Here is a 21,182-nt window from a genome sequence, read left to right on the forward strand (position 1 = left end):
GTCGGGCGGTAGTGCAGCGGGTTAAGCTCATGTGGTGCAATGTGCAAGGGCCAGCATAAGGATCCCGGTTGAGTCCCTGGTTCCCCACCTGCAGGGGAGTCGCTTTATGGGCGGTGAAGCAGTTCTGCAGATGTCTATCTTTCTCTCCCCCTTTCTGTCTTTCCCTCCTCTCTCCATTTCTCTCTGTCCTATCCAACTACAAACAGCATCATCAATAACAATAATAACCACAACAAGGCTACAACAACAAGGACAACAAAACGGGGGAAAAATGGCCTCCAGGAGCAGTGGATTCATGGTGCAGGCACTGAGCCCCAGCAAGAACCCTGGAGGCAAAAAAAAAAAAAAAAGAAAGAAAAAGAAAAAGATACAGAGAAAGAGAGATCAGCGCACTGCTCAGCTCTGGCTTTTGGTGGCTCATAAGCCATGGACTGAACCTTGGAACCTTGGCATGAAAGTGGTTTTGGCATAACCATTATGCTATCTCCCTTACCCTCAGCCTTCCACTCTTTTTAAAAATATATTTCATTTATTTATTAATGAGAAAAATAGGAGGAGAGAGAGAAAGAACCAGACATCACTCTGGTACATGTGCTGCTGGGAATTGAACTGAGGACCTCATGCTTGAGAGTCCAATGCTTTATCCATTGTGCCATCTCCCGGACCACACCTTCCACTCTTATGTTGGATGTAAAAGAAAGAGAATAACTGTCACACTCCAACTAGTCCAGATTCTTTGCTTAGTCAAACTTGAGTTTGAAATGAAACGATGCCCTTGGAGCTAGCTACTTCTCCCTGCTGTGAATAAAGTCGCTTCTTTATGCTGTTTTCTAAAATGAGTGCCAGTGTCTCAGCCTGCAGGCAGGTGAACATCATTAGGCTTTTCTTTGACCCAATGGGATTCAGCAATTTTCTAGGTCATAGCTCTTCCTCATGAAGGGGTTCTGGGCTTCGCCTACAATACTCTCAGGATTCCATTTTCCTCAGTCCAAGACCAACATCTTTCCAGTCCAGATCGAAGACTCGGAAGCTTCAAAATGAGCTGTGGGTGGAAATCATCAGGTGCCGTGGCCTCCAGAGCCGACGTCTGGGAACCCAACCCAGTCCATACGCCATCTACCGACTCTTCACCTTCTCTGACCATGACACTGCCATCATTCCAGCCAGTAACAATCCCTACTTTAGAGACCAGGCTCGATTCCCAGTGCATATGACCTCTGACTTGGATCAGTATCTGAGGCAGGAGGCCTTGTCTGTGTACGTTTTTGATGATGAAGACTCAGAGCCTGGCATGTACCTTGGCAAAGTTCAAGTACCACTGCTACCTCTTGCACAAAACAAATCCATTAAAGGTGGGCACTCATGGTTATTACATCTTTATACTCTGTCCAGCGTCGTTTTCTTACCCTAATTCCACTTTTCTCTGAATACTTGCTTGACACAGTCTCTCCTAAAACCTGCTGAAAGGATTGTGAAATAATGTTGAGAGAGACAGAAGACTGATCACACAGTTTTTTGTTATTTTCAGTAACAAAAGCAAAATTCCCAAGCTGGTAGATACACCCATCCAAAGTCCATACCTTTATCTTTGAACAGATCTTTTCTGACTCTGTAGTATTTCCCAGGGTTTCTCTTTAATTAAAGTAGAGAGGGAAAAGGGGCCAGACGTTAGCACAACAAATTGAGCATAATTTGAAGAACAAGGAGGAGCGCAAGGATCCCAGTTCAAGCCCCCAATTCCCCACCTGCAGAGGAGTCACTTAACAAGCGGCGAAGCAGGTCTGCAGGTGTCTATCTTTATCTCCCCTCTTTTTTTTTTAATATTTTATTTATTTATTAATGAGAAATATAGGAGAAGAGAGAAAGAACCAGACATCACTCTGGCACATGTGCTGCCAGGGATCGAACTCAGGACCTCATGCTTGAGAGTCCAAAACCTTATTCCTGCGCCACCTCCCGGACCACATCTCCCCCTCTCTGTCTTCCCTTCCTCTCTCCATTTCTCTCTGTCCTATCCAACAATAGCAACAGCAACAACAATAACAACAATGGAGGAAGGATTGCCTCTAGGAGCTTGTAGTGCAGGCACCAAGCCCCAGCGATAACCCTGGAGGCAAAAAGAAAGAAAGAAAGAAAGAAAGAAAGAAAGAAAGAAAGAAAGAAAGAAAGAAGAAAAGAAAAGAAAAGAAAAGAAAAGAAAAGAAAAGAAAAGAAAAGAAAAGAAAAGAAAAGAAAAACAGAGTGAAAGAGAAATAGAGGTACCTGCAATACTACTTCCCTGATTGGGAAATAGCCCCTCTGCCAGTGAGGACACAGGGCTTGAACCTGCATCCTGGCATACTGTAGTGTCTGCACTCGTATGCCACTGTAGTGTGCCACAGCCCAACACCCTAGCCATTTGCTTCTTAGCATACTCTTTCTTTAAAAAAAATTATTATTTTTAATTATTGGATAGAGACAGCCAGAAATTGGGAGGGGGAGGGGAGATAGAGGAAGAGAGACAGAGAAACACCTGCAGCCCTGCTTCACCACTCAGAAAACTTTCTCCCTGCAGGTGGGAACTGGCAGCTTGAACCCAGGTCCTTGTGCACTATAATAGATGCACCACTACCTGGTCCCCAGGACCTCACTCTTTTTTTTTTTAATTATCTTTTATTTATTTATTTATTATTAGACTCAGACAGAGAGGGAAAAGAGACAGAGAGATTCCTGCAATCCTGCTTTACCATTCATGAGGCTTTCCCCCCGCAAATGGGGACCACAGGCTTGAACCCAGGTCCTTGCACACTGTAATGTGCGTGTTTAACCAGGTATGCCACTGCCTGGCCCCTCTTAGCATACTCTTCTTTTTTGTTGTTGTTATTAGACATTTTTAAAAATATTTATTTATTCCCTTTTGTTGTCCTTTTTTTGTAGTTATTATTATTGTTGTTATTGATGTCGTCATTGTTGGATAGGACAGAGAGAAATGGAGAGAGGAGGGGAAGACAGAGCGGGGGGAGAGAAAGATAGACACCTGCAGACCTGCTTCACTGCCTGTGAAGCGACTCCTCTGCAGGTGGGGAGCCTTACACCAGTCCTTGCTCTTTGCACCACCTGCGCTTAACCCGCTGCGCTACCTCATGACTCCCTCTTCCTGCTTCTTTTAAACATTAAATATTAGAGGGACGTTCAAGCCTTACCACAGCAAAAGCCTATTTCTTGGTTTTTTTCCCCACCAGTATGGAGTTGGGCTCCCTTCTGCTTTACTTTATAGTTCCTATCCAGTATCATGAGGTCGCAGTTAGAAAAAGACGTCTCTGGCTCTCTGTAGTCCAGGAGGGTCAGGCAGAGGTATCCATTCCCTCATTCAGAAATGTGCATGAGAACAACCAGTGGCTGCCCTGTCTAATAAAACTTCTGGATGTTTGAGGATGTGTGTGGGACCTCCCTCTTAGACATGTCACAACTGCTGGAAACAGACCAAAAAAACTGACACTTCTGCTCAGGCTAATCCCTTTGCCAAAGACGAAAGCCAAAGTAAATCACCTCATAAATTAGTGTTACAAATTAGAACCTGACATTTGAAAAGGCCATTTTGTTTCCATTTATTTTTTAGAAGTAAGGGTCACTTGACTGTACAGAATGATGTTCTTGGTATGTCTCCGCCATAGTAAATATTTGGTAATAGCAATACTAACATGCTCCTATTGGGGCCGGGCAGTGATGCACCAGGTTAAGTGCATATGTTACAATGAGCAAGGAGCCAGGTTCAAGCCCCTCAGTCTCCACCTGCAGGGGGAAAGCTTTGCAAGTGGTGAAGCTGGGATGCAGGTGTCTTTATGTCTCTCTCCCTCTCTATCTCCCCCTTCCCTCTTGATTTCTGATGCCTCTATCAAATAAATAAAGATTTTAAAATGGGGAGTCAGGCGGTAGCGCAGCGGGTAAGCACACCTGTTGCAAAGTGAAAGGATCAGCGTAAGGATTCCGGTTTGAGCCCCAGGCTCCCCACCCACAGGGGAGTCACTTCACAGTCAGTGAAGCAGGTCTGCAGGTGTCTATCTTTCTCTCCCCCTCTCTGTCTTCCCCTCCTCTCTCCATTTCTCTCTGTCCTTTCCAACAACGACGACATCATCAGTAACAGTAATAACCACAACAAGGGCAACAAAAGGGAATAAACAAATGAATAAATATTTTTTAAAAAGATTTTAAAATGTTTAAAAATACTAATAACATGGTCATATTTATTGACTGCATGACTGATGGCAAGCAAGCCGCATTCCCCTCTTTTGATGTTCCCTCTCCCTGAAACCTAAAAATTCCAGTCTTCCCCTCTAACTATTCAAAGTATATGCTATTTTGTGTTACTTCTGAGTGTGTTATTATCATGGCTGTTTGATAGATGTTAAATACTAGCAAAATAGGGTGAAGCTAAAAATGGCATGGGATGTCTGTGAAAATAGCTTCTCAGCTGGGAGAACATAGGACTCGCGTGCTTGGGGCTTCTAGTTCAATCACTGGCAGCTTTTGTACTGTAGTGGTGCTCTATTTCCTCTGGCTTTTTTTTTTTTTTACATTTATTTTTATTTATTTTGGATAGAGACAGAAATTGAGAGGGGCGAGGGAGAATAGAGGGAAAGAAACAGACATCTGCATCCCTGCTTCACCACTTGTGAAGCATTCCCCCTGCAGATGGGACCAGGAGCTTGAACCTGGGACCTTGCACACTGTAATGTGTGTGCTGAACCAGAACCAGGTGCACCACTGCCTAGCCCCCTCTTCTCTCTCTTTCGTGTGAAGATTTTAGCTTTTATTATATTTATTTATTTATTTTGTTTTTCAAGAGCACTGCTCTGGCTTCATGAGGGAAAAGGATTGGACCTTGCAAGCCTCAAAAATGATGGTCTTTTGCATAATTATTATACTACCTCCTTGGCCCTAAGAAGGTTTATCTTTTCTATCTCATATAAAATGAATACAAGTAAAACAAAAAAATTTTTTCATGGACTGGGGAATAGAGAAGTTGCTCACTAGCCTAGTGAATGAAATCAGATCTTACTAATGTTTCTGTGTCCTTCAGGTGATTTTAATCTAATAGATCCTGCGGGGAAACCCAATGGATCCGTTCAGGTGCATCTGGATTGGAAGTCTTGCTACCACCCCCCAGAGAAATTCCTGAAAACTAAAGCTCAGAATGAAAAAAGAAAGGACAGCTTAGAGATCTCACCTGAAGAGGGAAAGCTGTCGTTTCCTCCCCAGGTAGAAGATTTCAGATCGGGGGGGTGGGGGACTGGGCAGTAGCACAGCGGGTTAAGTATACATGACACAAAGCACAAGGACCAGCACAAGGATCCTGGTTCAAGCCCCTGGCTCCCCACCCACAAGGTGGTCGCTTCACAAGTGGTGAAGCAGGTCTGCAGGTGTCTTTCTCTCCTTTTCTCTGTCTTACCCTCCTCTCTCGATTTCTCTCTGTCCTATCCAACAACAGCTATAACAACAATAACAACCACAACAAGGGCAACACAAATGGGAAAAATAGCCTCTAGGAGCAGTGGATTCGTAGTGCTGGCACCAAACCCCAGTGATAACCCTGGAGACAAAAAAAAAAAAAAAGAGACTTCAGATCTTTTAGAGCACATTTGAGAAAAAGGGCATTAAAACTGGAGTGAAAAAAAAAAAGCTTCCGGGTGGTTGCACTCCTGGTTAAGTGCACACATTACAGTGCACAAGCGCCTGGGTTCAAGTTCCTAGTCCCTACCTGCTTCATGATTGGTGAAGCAGTGCTACAGGTGTCTATCTATCTCTCTCCCTCCCTCCCTCTTTCCCTGTCCTCTGAATTTCTCTCTGTCTTATTGACTAAATAAAGTTAAAGAAAATCTCTTCTACAAGAACAAGGCAAAAAATAGGGGAAAATGACCTCCAGGAGCCCCGGCAATAACCCTGGAAGCAAACAGATGAACAAACAAGCAAAAATCTCTTCTGTGAAAACCACGCGTTGTTTTGTAGACAATACGCCTCCTCATAGGATTCTTTTCTTTTATTTAATTTATTTATTCCCTTTTGTTGCCCTTGTTGTTTTATTGTTGTAGTCGTTGTTGGATAGGACAGAGAGAAACGGAGAGAGGAGGGGAAGACAGAGGGGGGAGAGAAAGATAGACACCTACAGACCTGCTTCACCGCCTGTGAAGCGACTCCCCTGCAGGTGGGGAGCCGGGGTTCAAACCGGGATCCTTATGCTGGTCCTTGTGCTTTGCGCCACCTGCGCTTAACCCGCTGCGCTACAGCCCGACTCTCCCTCATAGGTTTCTATGAGGTTATTAGAGGTGAAAAAAAACCCTGGGTTTTCTTGTGAGGAGTATATGAGGGCATCTCACCTATCTGTGGCAGGAAGGAAATGATGTCTAGTGCCAGCTGACAAATGCCTTCCTTGAGTATGAAGTACAAGTATGGATTTATTTTATTTACTTTTTATTTATTTATTTATTTTTTTACCAGAGCACTGATCAGTTTTGACTTATGATGGTACTGGGGACTGAGCCTGGGACACTGGAGCCTCAGTTACTGAAGTCTTTTCATATAACCCTATGTTAACTCCCCAGATACTCCCACTCCCACCCCCTTTTTTTTTAAGATTTATATATTAATTAGGTAAAGGGAAAGTGAGACAGAATCAGAGCATCATTCTGATATAGGCAATGTTGGGGATTGAACTTGGAACCATATGTTTGAGAGTTCAGTACTTTATCCACTGTGCCACCTCCCCACCGCTGAACTACCATCTATGATGATTGATAAGACTGATTTCTGTGTGGTCCAGGAGGTGGTGCAGTGGTTTAAGCAGTGGACACTCAAGCATGAGGTCGAGTTCAGTTCCCAGCAGGACATGTGTAAGAGTGGTGTCTGCTTCATTCCCTCTCTCTCCTCTTATCTTTCTAGTAAATAAATAAATAAGTAAGTAAATAAAAATATCTTTTAAAAAAGACTATTTTTGATCCTTTTATTTAGGATCATATAACACCTGCTGAAAGTTCTATTGAAATTGACTGTTACCCAGCAAAGAGCAATCCTCCTCAGATGGGAGAAAGGAAGGAAAAGGAGCACCAGGTTGTCACCTACTCAAGAAGAAAACATGGCAAGAGAGCCGGTGTCCAAGGCAAAAACAGAATGGAGTATCTTAGCCGTAACATTTTAAGCGGATATGCACTACAGGTTAGGCATCAGAAAGCCAGAGAGCTGAACTACAAGGGGTCGTGTTCCCAGATGCGTTATTTCAACAGGGCACACAGGATTAGCAAGAATCACAACTATTTGCACCTGACATGTATTTCACAAATATGAGTAGTTCATTAAACCTCTTAATTTTAATGTAATTTCATTGACTCGACTATGGACATCAAAGTTCATGCTCAAGGTCCTGAGTTTATCTCTGGCAGCACATGTACCAGAGTGATGTCTGGTTCTTTCTCTCCTACCTCCTATCTTTCTCATTAATAAATAAAGTTTAAAGTTTAAAAAAATAAAAAAAGTTCATGCTCAGAACATTAGTACCAGTGGTCTGGGAGGTGGCGTAGTGGCTAAAGCATTGGATTCTCAGGCATGAGGTCCTGAGTTCAATCATATATATACCAGAGTGGTGTCTGGTTCTTTCTGTCTCTCTCACCTTCTGTCTTCATGAATAAATAAATAAAATCTTAAAAAAAAAAAAAAAGGAGTCGGGCGGTAGCGCAGTGGGCTAAGCGCATGTGGCGCAAAGCGCAGCGTAAGGATGCCGGTTCAAGTCCCTGGCTCCCCACCTGCAGGGGCGTCGCTTCACAAGCGATGAAGCAGGTCTGCAGGTGTCTTCCTCTCACCCTCTGTCTTCCCCTCCTCTCTCCATTTCTCTCTGTCCTATCCAACAACAACGACAACAATAAAACAACAAGGACAACAAAAAGGGAATAAATAAATATTAAAAAAAAAAAAAAACATTAGTACCAGACTCTGGGCTGGTCCACTTTTATCATGATCAAAATAAAGGATAGTTATTTATTAAACTTCTGACATGTGCTTGATGCTGCCTTTTATATACATATATATATATGAATCTGGATTAAATTTATGATATAGCAACTAAAAATATGAAATTATAGGAAGGCCAGACAGTGGCGCAGTTGGTTAAGCACACACATTACAGTGCACAAGGACCCAGTTTCAAGGCCCTAGTCCCCACCTGTGAGGGGAAAGCTTTACAAGTGGTGAAGCAGGGCTGCAGGTGTCTCTCTCCTACTCCATCTCCCCTTCTCCCCTCTCAATTTCTCTCTGTCTCTTACTTTTTTTTTTTTGTAATTTTATTTATTTATCTTCCCTTTTGTTGCCCTTGTTGTCTTTTTTTTTTTTTTTCTTTATTATTGTTGTTGTAGTTGATGTCGTCGTTGTTGGATAGGACAGAGAGAAATGGAGAGAGGAGGGGAAGACAGAGAGGAGGAGAGAAAGACAGACACCTGCAGACCTGCTTCACCGCCTGTGAAGCGACTCCCCTGCAGGTGGGGAGCCGGGGGCTCGAACCGGGATCCTCATGCCGGTCCTTGCGCTTAGCGCCACCTGCGCTTAACCCGCTGCGCTACCGCCCGGCTCCCTGTTTCTTACTTTTAAGATACATACTTTTAAGATCTTTAAAATTATGAAGTTATAAATATATGTGATTATATAAGTATATGTTATATATATATATTGTATATGTACTCTCATTACTGTACACTACACTACTAACATATCATTATTGTGACTTAATTTATTAACTATCATAAGTAAATCATCTTCACATATACTTACATGACAGTTGTCATTATCAGTCATTTTAAATTTATTTATTTCAAAACAAGTTCTAAATTAAAAAAAGATTAGAAGTGCTAATATGTTAAGTCTCTCTAAGATTTTGTGAGCACTATGGTGGTTACTGGGAGAGGGAGACAGATCTCTGGTGTAGAAGTATACCACCATAATCTTTTGGTGACATGTGCGCCTAACCCAGTGTGTCACCGCCCGGCCTCCCCCTAATCTTATTTTGTAAACTGTTTACAAATGACGAATAGAAGTTAGAAAAAATAAAATGAGTATGAAAAGAAGAGAAGAAAACTAAGAGATTAACAACTCTGTCTTATTCCGTAGCAGGTGAACTACACTGAATGGACAATCTCAGGATTTAAGGTCTCCACAGGTGATGGTTTAAAAGATCTGCGAAGCAAAGGAAGAGTGGCCTCATCCCCATCAGCACTGTTACAGAAGGAAGTTCTACATCCGGCCAATGGTATTGTTGTGTTAAAATCAAATCCCTTATGTAATCACCGAGTTATTTTATGAAGCCATTTATTTACTTTTCCCTTCTTTTCCCACTGTGGAACTTTTCTTAGAAAAATGAGCATTGAAGGGGGAACCAGGAGAGAGTTCAATAGATAAAAATACATGTCTCTAACTTTTCTTCTGGCAGATAAAGATTCCTGTGAACAAACTTCTGAAGTCAGTGAAGCTCAAACTACAGATAGTGATGACATCGTGACACCTGTATCTCAGAAATGTCCCAAGGCAGTAAGTACACTGAGGTAGTCGTTGAGTGTGAAACCCAAGTCTAAGTGATGAGAGTTAGGCAACCTGGAAGTGACTCAGCACTTGTAGAACACAGGACTTGGAGGCTTGAGGTCCTGAGTTTGATCCCTGGCACCTTATGTACCAGAGCGATTCTCTGGTTTTCTCTTTCTCTCTCTCTTTTAAATATTTATTTATTAATGAGAGGGATAGGAGAGAGAGAAAGAACCAGATTATCACTCTAGTATATGTTCTGCCGGGTACATAAACTAAGGACCTCATGCTTGAGAGTCTAAGACCGTATCCACTGTGCCACTTCCCGGACCACTCTCTTTCTCCTTTTAAATGTATTGTTATTTTTATTAATTAATTTATTTATTTATTCATGAGAAAGATAGAAGAGAGAGAAAGAACCAGACATTGCTCTGGTACATGTGCTGCTGCCAGAGATTGAACTCAGGACTTTGTGGTTGAGAATCCAATGCTTTATTCCCTGCACCACCTCCCAGGCCACTATTTTTGTTTGTTTGTTTTCTCTCTCTCTTTAACATTTTTATTTATTTATTTATTTATTATTGGAACAGAGACAGAGAGAAATTTAGAGGGGGAAAGGGAGCTAGAGAGGGAGAGAGACAGAGAGACACCTGCACCCTGCTTCTCCACTCTTGAAGCTTTCTACCAGCAGAGGGGACCAGGGGCTTGAATCTGGGTCTTTGTGTACTGCAACCTGTGTGCTTAACCAAATACGTCACCGCTGGCCCCCCCTCCCTTTAATAAGTAAGTAATTGTTTTAAAATTACTGTTAGTAGGCGTATGTTTTATTCTGGTTTATGATGGTGCTTGGGATTGAACCTGGGGACTCTGGTGCCACAGGCATGAAAGCCTCTTGCATTATATAAAGTATGAAGCTACTCAAAATTGTATAATAAATGTGAAATTATTCTTTTTAATAATCTTGTGCTTACTACCTTGCATAGTTTAAATTTTTTTTTGTTTATAAAATGGAAATATTGACAAGACCATAGGATAAGAGGGGCACGAGTCCACACAATTCCTACCACCAGATCTCCGTATCCCGTCCCCTCCCCTGATAGCTTCCCTATTCTTTATCCCTCTGGAAGTATGGACCCAGGGTCATTGTGGGATGCAGAAGGTGGAAGGTCTGGCTTCTGTAATTGCTTCCCCGCTGAACATGGGCATTGACAGGTCAATCCATACTCCCAGCTTGTCTCTCTCTTTCCTCTGGGGAGGTGGAGCTCCAGAACACACTGGTGGGGTCCTCTGCCCAGGGAAGTCGGGTTGGCATCATGGTAGCATCTAGAACCTGGTAGGCCACCATCTTGAATCTGCTCTCCTTTTTTTTTTTTTTTTTTTTTTTTTTTACCAGAGCACTGCTAAGCTCTGGCTTATAGTGGTGTGGGTGATTGAACCTGGGACTTTGGAGCCCCAAGCATGAGAGTCTCTTTGTATAACCATTACGCTATCCCCACCTCCTTTGCATATGCATTTCAAATCCATTTTTTAACAAACAAGATAGGAAATTCAAGTTATTTTGTTAAATTGGTGAAACATGTAAATGAAAATAGTTGATACAGTTAGATGAAAGCAATATTTTCTTTTTCTTTTCTTTCTTTCTTTATTTGAAACTGTCTTTATTTATTTATTGCATAGAGACAGCCAGGAGTGGTCCGGGTGGTGGTACAGTGAATAAAGCATTGGAATCTCAAGCATGAGGTCCTGAGTTCAATCTTTGGCAGCAATCCCCTGCAACACATGTACCAGAGTGATGTCTGGTTCCTTCTCTCTCCCCTCCTATCTTTTTTAAATATTTATTTATTCCTTTTTGTTGCCCTTGTTGTTTTATTGTTGTAGTTAGTAATGTCGTCGTTGTTGGATAGGACAGAGAGAATTGGAGAGAGGAGGGGAAAACAGAGAGGGGGAGAGAAAGACAGACACCTGCAGACCTGCTTCATCGCTTGTGAAGCAACTACCCTGCGGGTGGAGTACCAGGGGCTCGAACTGGGATCCTTATGCTGGTCCTTGCGCTTTGCACCACACGTGCTTAACCCACTGGCTACCGCCTGCTGGGGGTCAGCCCCAGCAGGTTATTAGGGTCAGCCTGAAGGAGGAGGGGTGTCGGCGAAGAATGAGGGATGAGAGTGAGTTGATGCTGAATCAAGCTCAAGCAGAACTTTATTTTTATAGTCTCATAAGGCTTAGATCATTCAAACAAAAATCACCAAGGCTTTGATTATTGAAACAAAAATCACCAAGTAAGAACAGCACAGGTAGGGAACACCTCCTGCTTTGTGGAACATTTGCATTCCAGGGGCACTTTCCGCCCTAGAGATCACATCACCGTTTCTATGTCTTTTGTTTTTCCTGTACCTGTGTGCTAGGCAAATGTTCTATTGAGTAAGATTAATATTCTACCTTTTATGCCATTCTCTTGGCCCTATGCATCAGAAGACAATGGTTTATAGAAAGTTCAAGCTTGTTATATTTCTAGGGGGCTTAAACAAATTGAGCAGCCCATTTTTCATAAAATCTGTTCCATTGTTTGATCAAGGAGCCTTGTTTTATTTTGTTCCAAGTTAAACTCTCTATCTAGAATCCATCTTCTGTATATGCTCACTATGTGACCTAGGTTCTTGTGTACTGTTCCTGCATAAGGAGGTGGGAGCATAGTGGTGGATGGTAGATTAAAAGGCCCATTGTATCTAGGCAGGTACCATAACTTTCCACTAATTATTCATGTAAGGTGGCCCCTCCACTGTGGGAACCACCAATCTTTTTCTATATTTTAGGGGGAATACTACAGGGAGTGGTGCAGATAAAGGGGAAAACATTTTTTCCTATTGGGACCTCCTGAAAAATTCTGCATTACTGATATTGCTTGTTCCATTATGTTCAATCTTACAGAGTGCATTGCAGGTTTTGTCATTATTTTTGTCATTTGGTTAGGCTCTGAGCCTGGCCATAGGTAAATATTAAGACCACACAGAGCTTAATCATGGCAAAAGGCGAGATGGTTTCAGTTTGGCCTGGAGAGTCCAGCTGTGCAGAACTTCCTGCGAAGCTGGTACCGTGTCAAGCAGCTCGCATGGTGGCACCTGCACCAACTGCCTGACTCCCTTCTCCTCCTATCTTTAAGATGGCTGCTAGGAGCAGTGGATTCGTAGTGCAGGCACTGAGCCCCAGCAGTAATTCTGGAGGCAAAAAAAGAAGAAGAAAGAAAGGAAGAAAGAAAAAGAAAAAAAGATAGCAAGAAATCGAGAGGGAAGGAGGTGATAGAGAGGGTGAGAGATACTTGTGCAAGGGGCCATGCTAAAGCCAAAGTGAGCACTGTGAGAGACACTTGCAGCCCTGCTTCACCACTCACAAAGTTTCCCCACTGCAGGTGGGGACCAGGGGCTTGAACCTGGGTCCTTGTAATATGTGCACTCAACCAGGTGCGCCACCACCGGCCCTGATGGAAGCAATATTTTCTTGACTTAATGTCAATAATGACGTGTTTCAACTCTTTCTCTCCTGCTCCCTTACCTATCTCCTTCTGTTCTGATCTCTTGTCATTGCAAATTGTGATTCATCCCCACCCCGAGTGATATTGTTTTTATTAATTCTACCAGGGAGAGGAGGTGACTTTGAGAGCTGGAGACTAGAAGAGAGAATAGGTTTTTGTTGTTGGGGGCTGGGTGGTGGTGCACCGGGTTAAGCGCACATACTGTGAAGCACAAGGGTACCAGTTCAAGCCCCACGCTCCCTACCTGCAGGGGCTTGCTTCACAAGTGGTAAAGTAGGGCTGCAGGTGTCTATCTCTCTCTCTCCTTCTCTGTCTTCCCCTCCCCTCTCTATTTCTCTCTGTCCTATCATAAATAAAGAAGCAAACAAATAAAACAAATAAAAGTTTTTGTTGTTGTTAGGGGAAGTTCAGGGATATAAGATAATTTTTAAAAATTTTTTTAAAAGTCAAGGTCTACAAACAATGAAGAAAAGTATAGGCTGATTTAGAAACAGGCATGCACTATGTGATGTTAATTTTACATTTTGTACAAATTTAGAAAAGAGAAATTGTTGCTGTTGTAGAGGCTTGGAAAATTCATCAAAAGTCAGAAGTTAAAGGGCCACGTGGTGGCGCACCTGGTTGAGTGCACCTTATGGTGCACAAGGACCCAGGTTCAGGCCCCCAGTCCCCACCTGCAGGGGGAAAGCTTTGCAATTGGTGAAGCAGGGCTGCAGGTGTCTCTGCGTCTCTCTCTCTCCCTCTCTAGCAGACGAGATCAGGCGTATTCAGGGTAGTGTGGCTGCGGTCTCGCCACCTGTCTCTTCTATTCCCCTTTTAATTTCTCTCTGTCCTATAAAAAAAAAAAAAAAAGGACATGCAGAGAAGTAATGGTTATTGAAGTGGGAAGAAAGAATTCTACACCAGTAGACTTCAACATTTACTAGAGTCTATCATTTCATTTCTCCTTACCTTTTTTTTTATTTAAAATATTTATTTTATTTATTCCCTTTTGTTGCCCTTGTTGTTTTATTGTTGTAGTTATTATTGTTGTTGTCGTTGTTGGATAGGACAGGGAGAAATGGAGAGAGGAGGGAAAGACAGAGAGGAGGAGAGAAAGATAGACACCTGCAGACCTGCTTCACCGCCTGTGAAGCGACTCCCCTGCAGGTGGGGAGCCGGGGTTCGAACTGGGACCCTTATGCCGGTCCTTGTGCTTTGCGCCACCTGCGCTTAACCTGCTGCACTACAGCCCGACTCCCCTCTCCTTAACTTTTTATCTGTCATATTTTTTTTAAAAAAAAACATTATGCAACTAATATCTTGAGAAATGTATATAAAACAGATTTGAACCAGAGAATGTTAGATTTAAACAGTTACACCTTAGGGCCTGGATTATGGCTCACTCAGTAGAGCACGTATTTACCATGTGTAAGGATGGGGGTTCAAGCCCCTAGTCCCCAGTTGTTGGGGTGAGAGGTAAAATAGTGTTGCAGGCGTCTCTCCTCTTTATTTCTCTCCCTATCACTATCAATCTCAGTCTCTCACCCTCTCAAAAAAGAGTGGTCTGGGAGGTGGCACAGTAGATAAAGCACTAGACTCTCAAGAATGAGGTCCTGAGTTCCATCCTTGGTAGCACATGTACCAAATATCTGGTTCTTTCTCTCTCTCCTATCTTTCTCATAAATAAATAAATAAAATCGGGAGTCAGGTGGTAGAGCAGCAGGTTAAACGCACATGGCGCAAAGTACAAGGACCGGCATAAGGATCCTGGTTCGAGCCCCTGGCTCCCTACCTGCAGGAGAGTCGCTTCACAGGCGGTGAAGCAGGTCTGCAGGTGTCTGTCTTTCTCTCCTCATCTTCCCTGTCTCTCTCCATTTCTCTCTGTCCTATCCAACAACAATGACATCAATGACAAGAATAATAATAACCACCATGATAAAAAAACAAGGGCAACAAACGAGAAAGAAAAAAAAGCCTCCGGGAGCGGTGGATTCCTAGTGCAGGCACTGAGCCCCAGCTATAACCCTGGAGGGAAAAAAGAAAAAGAAAAATAGAGGGAGAACCAGAGAAGCATTCTAACATATGTGATGCCAAGAACTGAATTTGGGACCTCATGCTTGAGAATTCAGCCAGCTTGCCTGCCTGCCTGCCTGCCTGCCTGCCTGCCTGCCTGCCTTCTTTTACTTGTCCATGTCTGGGGTATGTCTCCTCAATTACTATAGACTTAGGGAATTCTCTAAATCACTATAGATATAGATATATACTCCATTATAGGTATTTTTCTTAATATAATTAATTTATTGTTATTATGAATGCATACTTTTCCATAACACTTTGTTTCTGTGGTCATCTTTTACTGTAACCTTTCATTGTATAAATATTTTATTTGTGTATTGGATAGAGACAGAGAGAAAGGGGAGCTGGAGAGGAAGGAAGGAAGATTCCTACAGTGCTGCTTTACCACTTGTGAAGCTTTTCCCCTGTAGGTGGGGACTGGGTGCTTGAAACCAGGTCCTCGTACAATGTAACATGGAAGTTGCACTGAGGAAGTTGAAGAAAGGTCACCTGATTAGAAAGTTTCTTGATTTAGGGCCAGGTAGAGGCCCATGTGGTTAAGCGCACACACTACAGTGTGCAAGGACCTGGATGCAAGCCCCTGGTCCCCACCTATGGGGGAGAAGCTTCACAAGGGGTGAAGCAGGGCTGCAGGTGTCTCTCTGTCTCTCTCCCTCTCTATCTCTGCCTCCACTCTCAATTTCTATCTGTATCCCATAATAAATAAAGGTGAAAGAAAAAAAAGAAAGAAGGAAGAAAGGAAGAAAAGAAAGAAAGAAAGGGAGGAAGAAAGAAAGAAGGAAGGAAGAAAGGAAGAAAAGAAAGAAAGAAAGAAAGGGAAGAAGGAAGAAAGAAAGAAAGAAAGAAAGAAAGAAAGAAAGAAAGAAAGAAAGAAGAAAGTGTCTTGGTTCTTTCTGTAGTGGAGATGGTTGAGAAGGCTTGATCTATAGAAAGAGTTCACCCAGCTAGAAGACAGAACAATTTGACTTTCTTTCTTTCGTTCTTTCTTTCTTTTCTATCTTCTTTTTTTTTTTTTTAAAGAATTTATTTATTTATTCACGAGAAAGATAGGAGGAGAGAAAGAACCAGGCATCACGCTGGTACATGTGCTTCTGGGGATCGAACTCGGGACCTCATGGTTGAGAAGCCAATGCTTTATTCAGTGCACCACCTCCCAGACCACAATTTCTTTGTACAGATTCTCTTCAGACTAGCTGGGGCAATTCAGTCAAGTTGTTTGAGATGTGGCTTTTCCCTGTGAACTGATTGTCCAGGAGTGATTTGTTAGTGCAGGGCTGTGATATGTCCATGGTGAGTATGTGTCCATCAGATGGGGTATAAACACTTGAAGCATCACTAACCTATAGGAAATAAGTAAGTATTTTTCTTATCAGGGTTCAGAGAAGATATGCATTGAAATTGTCTCCCTGGCCTTCTACCCAGAGGCTGAAGTGATGTCTGATGAGAACGTAGAGCAGGTGTATGTGGAATACAAGTTCTACGATCTACCCCTGTCACAGACAGAGACTCCAATATCCCTGAGGAAACCGAGAGCCGGAGAGGAGATCCACTTCCACTTTAGCAAGGGTGAGGCGTCCCCTGTGGTTTGCAGGGACAGGAGCCGGGTGAATATTTAGACTTACACTGGGTGTAAGTCTTACAGCCGGGTGAATATTTAGAATTACAGCCGGGTGAATATTTAAAATTACACTGGGATTCCGATGGGTTGGATGCAGTCACTGTATTTTTTTTCTACTTTTTTTTTAATAGAGGCATTAGTTGTTTGCAATCGACAGTAAAATACAGTGATTTGTACGTGTGTAATAGTTCTCAGTTTTCCACATAACAATCTTCACGCCCCCCCCCCCCCCCACACACACACCAGTCCCCCTCTGCCATCATGTTGTAGGGCCTGAACACGCCATCCCACCCCAGAGTCTTCTACTTTGGTGCAATACACCGACACCAGGCAATCACTTTATTTACTTCTGTTTATCAAAGAAATTGATGCTTATGATTTATAAATAGCAATTAAGTCAAATAAAGGTGGGTTTTGGTTTGTTTGTTTTTTGCCACTAGGGTTATCACTGGGGCTTGCTGTGACTCTGCCAGTCCTTGTGGCCACTTTTTCCTTTGATTAAAAGGTGAGAGAGACTGAGGGAGAAAGAGAAAGAATAGAGGGAGAGAAGGAGAGAGGGAGGAGAGACATCTGAGCACTGCTCTTGAAGCTTCCCCACCACCACCGCAGATGGAGGCCGGAGACTTGAACCCGGCACTTTGGGCACTGTAACCTGTGCGTTTCACTGGGGGTGCTGCTCTTTATCCCCTTCAAGGATTCTCAGTTTATTAATCTGCCCTTTGTTTTATCCTTTCTCCAGAAACTGCATGTCTCAGTCCTCTCCTCATTCAACACACATCTCACTATTTTTTCTATTACTTCTTCCTGATTTAATGCCTTATTTTGAGGAGCTCTGGCTTATGGTGATAATTGGGGCTTGAACCTTCGACTTTGGTACCTCAAACCTGTGAGTCCCTTTGCGTAACCATTATGCTATCTCCTCCGCCCCTTTTTCTCTTTTGTATATCTTGTCACACACAAAGCTTAGAAAAGCAGCGAGCTAACTCACCTGAACAGTGTACCTTCTCTGTCATGCACAAGACCCAGGTTAGAGTCAGCATGAACTGCACTGCAGGGAGCTTCAGTGCTGTGGTGTCTTTCCCACTTTCCCTCTGTCTTACTCTTTCTAGCTAAAAAAGTTCGATCAAGGGAGTCGGGCGGTAGCGCAGTGGGTTAAGCACATGTGGCGCAAAGGATCTAGTTCAAGCTCCCGGCTCCCCATCTGCAGGGGAGTCGCTTCACAGGCGGTGAGGCAGGTCTGCAGGTGTCTTTCTCTCCCCTCTCTGTCTTCCCCTCCTCTCTCCATTTCTCTCTGTCCTATCCAACAACAACGACAACAATAATAACTACAACAATAAAAAAGCAAGGGCAACAAAAGGGAATAAATAAATAAATAAATAAAATTTTAAAAGTTTGATCAAAGTGGTAAAGCCTGGCAATGACAAAAAACAATTACTTCTTGTTTTTTATTTATTTTTATTTATTTTTTAAAAGTATTTTATTTATTCATGAGAAAGAACCAGACATCACTCTGGTACATGTGCTACCAGGGATTGAACTCAGGACTTCATGCTCCAGAGTCAGTGCCTTATCCACTGCACCATCTCCTGGACCACACTTCTTGTTTTTTAAAAACATGTTCAGGTTATGTGTTTTATTTACACTTCTTATGAAAGTCTTAGTGCCCAAATGTAACAGTAATTAAAAAATATTTTATTTATTTATTAACAAGAGGAATAGGAGAGAGAGAAAGAACCAGACATCACTCTGGTACATGTGCTGCCGGGGATTGAACTCAGGACCTCATGCTTGAGAGTCCAACACTTTATCCACTGCGCCACCTCCCAGACCACAGTATATATATATATATATATATATATATATTTTTTTTTTTTCTCTCTGTCTCTCTTCCCCTTAACGCAGTGATAGACCTTGACCCAGTAGAGCAAAGAGGTCGAAGACAGTTTCTCTTCACAATGCTGACTAGACAAGACCCTGAGCAAGGCTGGTAAGCATTGCTCTTCCACTTGTTTGTTCATGCCAGTAATGGAAAGACAAGGAGGAGAGGTGCCATAGCACTGCTGTACTGCTTATAAAACTCACTCTCTATGTGGTACTCAGGGTGATGGCTGGGGACTTGAACCTGGGTCTTTGAGGATGGTAAGATGTGTACTTGATTGAGTGAGCTTTCAACCCACCTTTCCTTCTTCCCTCTCTCCCTCCTTCCCTCCCTCCCTTCATCCCTCCCTCCCTCCTTTCTTCCTTTTTTTTGTCCTCCCTCCAGGATTATTTCTGGGGCTCCGTCCTGGCACTATGAAACCACTGCTCCTGGTGGCCATTTCATTAGTTATAAATATCAGAGGGAAATTGAGCAGGGAAGGGAAGATAGGGAGCGAGAAAGGAAGACACCTGCAGACCTGCTTCATCGCTCATGGAGCATCCACCCTGCAAGTGGGGAGCAGCGGCTCAGACCTGGGTCTTTGTGCACAGTACTATGTGTGCTTGGCCAGGCACACCATCACCCAGCCCTTCTCACAGCGTATCTTTCACTAAGATTGTAAATAACTGGGGGAGACAGCATCGTGGTTTTGCAAAAGACTTTCATGCCTGAGGCTCTGAAATCCCAGGTTCAATCCCTAACACCACCACAAACCAGAGCTGAGCTGTGTTCCAGTCAGACTCTGTCTCTCTCTCTCTCTAATAAAATAAATACATATTTAAAGAAAAGAAAGAAAGAAAAAAAACCACCTACTTTGATGGTACACTGCTTGGCAGGTTCCAGTCTGACCTCCACTGCATTGAGAGAAGTTTCCAGGCTGTGGGTTCTTTCCTTCTCTCTCTGCCTCTCTGTCTCCATCAAAAAAAGTTGGTCCAGAGCAGTGAAGCCCCAGAGATCACAGAAGACCAGCTGTTTCAAGGGAATTTGATTAACTACATTATCTTCTGTCTTGCTACTTGGTACCCTTTTTTTTTTTTTATTGTTGTAGCTATTGATGTCGTGTTGGATAGGACAGAGAGAAATGGAGAGGAGGGGAAGACAGAGGGGGAGAGAAAGACAGACACCTGCAGACCTGCTTCATTGTGTGTGAAGCGACTCCCCTGCAGGTGGGGAGCCAGGGGCTCAAACCGGGATCCTTGTGCCGGTCCTTACGCTTTGCACTATGTCCGCTTAACCCGCTGTGCTACCGCCCGACTCCCACTTGGTACCTTTTCAAAAACACTGTAGTTAGTGTATTTGAAAAGATGTGAGAAAGAGAAAGAGAGAGCCCAAAACATGGTTCTGACTTACGCAGTGAAGTAATTGAACTTAGGACCTCACCCATGCAACTATAATGCTCTACCCAGCATATACTCTGTTACTTCATACAGATTCCTCACTCTTCTGGTGTTGTCATCATATAAGATGGAGGAAAGAGGGCGCTGGACAGTAGCGCAGTGAGTTAAGCACACTGGTGCGAAGCGCAAGGACCAGTATTAAGGATCCCAGTTCCAGTCCCCGGCTCCCCATCTGCAGGGGGGGGTCACTTCATAAGCGGTGAAGCAGGTCTGCAGTGTCTCTCTTTCTCTCCCCCTTTGTCTTGCTCTCCTCTCTCAATCTTCTCTGTCCTATCCAATAACAGCAACAACAATAACCAGCAACAAAATGGAAAAAAAAAAATGGCCTCCAGGAACAGCAGATTAGTAGGGCAGGCACAGAGTCCCAGAAATACGAGGCAAAAATAAATAAATACATAAATAAATACACACACACACACACACACACACACACACACACACATACACACACACACACACACATATGAAGGAAAAAGTATCTGAAGAAATAAATTATATAATCTGTGACTACTTTTATCCATATATGTATTCTTAAAGCCTAGGAGTATTAAATTGATTTTTCCCCTTTAGTTTAAAGTTTACAGTGGTAAGTGATCCTGTGGATGAGGAAAAAAAAGAATGCCAAGAAGTAGGATATGCGTATCTGGAACTGTGGAAGATTATGGAATCAGGAGACAGTCTAGAGCAAGAACTTGACAGTGAGTAATGAACTTTTGTGCTTCTTGGTTCTACTTTAAAAAAAAATTTTTTTTTCCTCCAGGGTTATCGCTGGGGCTTGGTGCCAGCACTACAAATCCACTGCTCCTGGAGGCCATTTTTTCTCCCTTCCTTCCTTCCTTCCTTCCTTCCTTCCTTCCTTCCTTCCTTCCTGTCTGTCTTTCTTTCTGTCTTCCTTCCTTTCCTTTTCTATTCTTTTCTTTCACTTGATAGGACAGAGAGGAATTGAAGTGGGAGGGGGAGATAGCGAGAAAGACACCTGCAGACCTGCTTCACTACTTTTGAAGCTTCCCCCCTGCAGGTGAAGAGCAGGGGCACAGACCTGGATCCTGGTGCAGGGCTTTGCACACAGTGCTATGAGCACTTAGACAGGCGTGCCACCGGCAAGCCTCCTGTAAACTGGTCTCCATG

At 43.1% G+C, this 21,182-nt stretch overlaps 1 protein-coding gene across 1 annotated transcript in view; it reads left to right on the forward strand.

Annotated features, from left to right (window-relative positions):
* RPGRIP1 (RPGR interacting protein 1) overlaps nucleotides 1-21,182 on the forward strand; it is a 66,641-nt gene that overhangs the window by 40,126 nt on the left and 5,333 nt on the right. Inside the window, 8 exon segments of the mRNA XM_060175360.1 lie at nucleotides 1,010-1,352; nucleotides 5,060-5,238; nucleotides 6,985-7,188; nucleotides 9,127-9,265; nucleotides 9,446-9,543; nucleotides 16,495-16,687; nucleotides 18,642-18,726; nucleotides 20,625-20,752. Of these exon segments, the coding sequence (XP_060031343.1) occupies nucleotides 1,010-1,352; nucleotides 5,060-5,238; nucleotides 6,985-7,188; nucleotides 9,127-9,265; nucleotides 9,446-9,543; nucleotides 16,495-16,687; nucleotides 18,642-18,726; nucleotides 20,625-20,752 (1,369 nt within the window).

The sequence above is a fragment of the Erinaceus europaeus genome, chromosome 16 (assembly GCF_950295315.1).
Source record: "Erinaceus europaeus chromosome 16, mEriEur2.1, whole genome shotgun sequence".
Lineage (NCBI taxonomy): Eukaryota > Metazoa > Chordata > Mammalia > Eulipotyphla > Erinaceidae > Erinaceus > Erinaceus europaeus.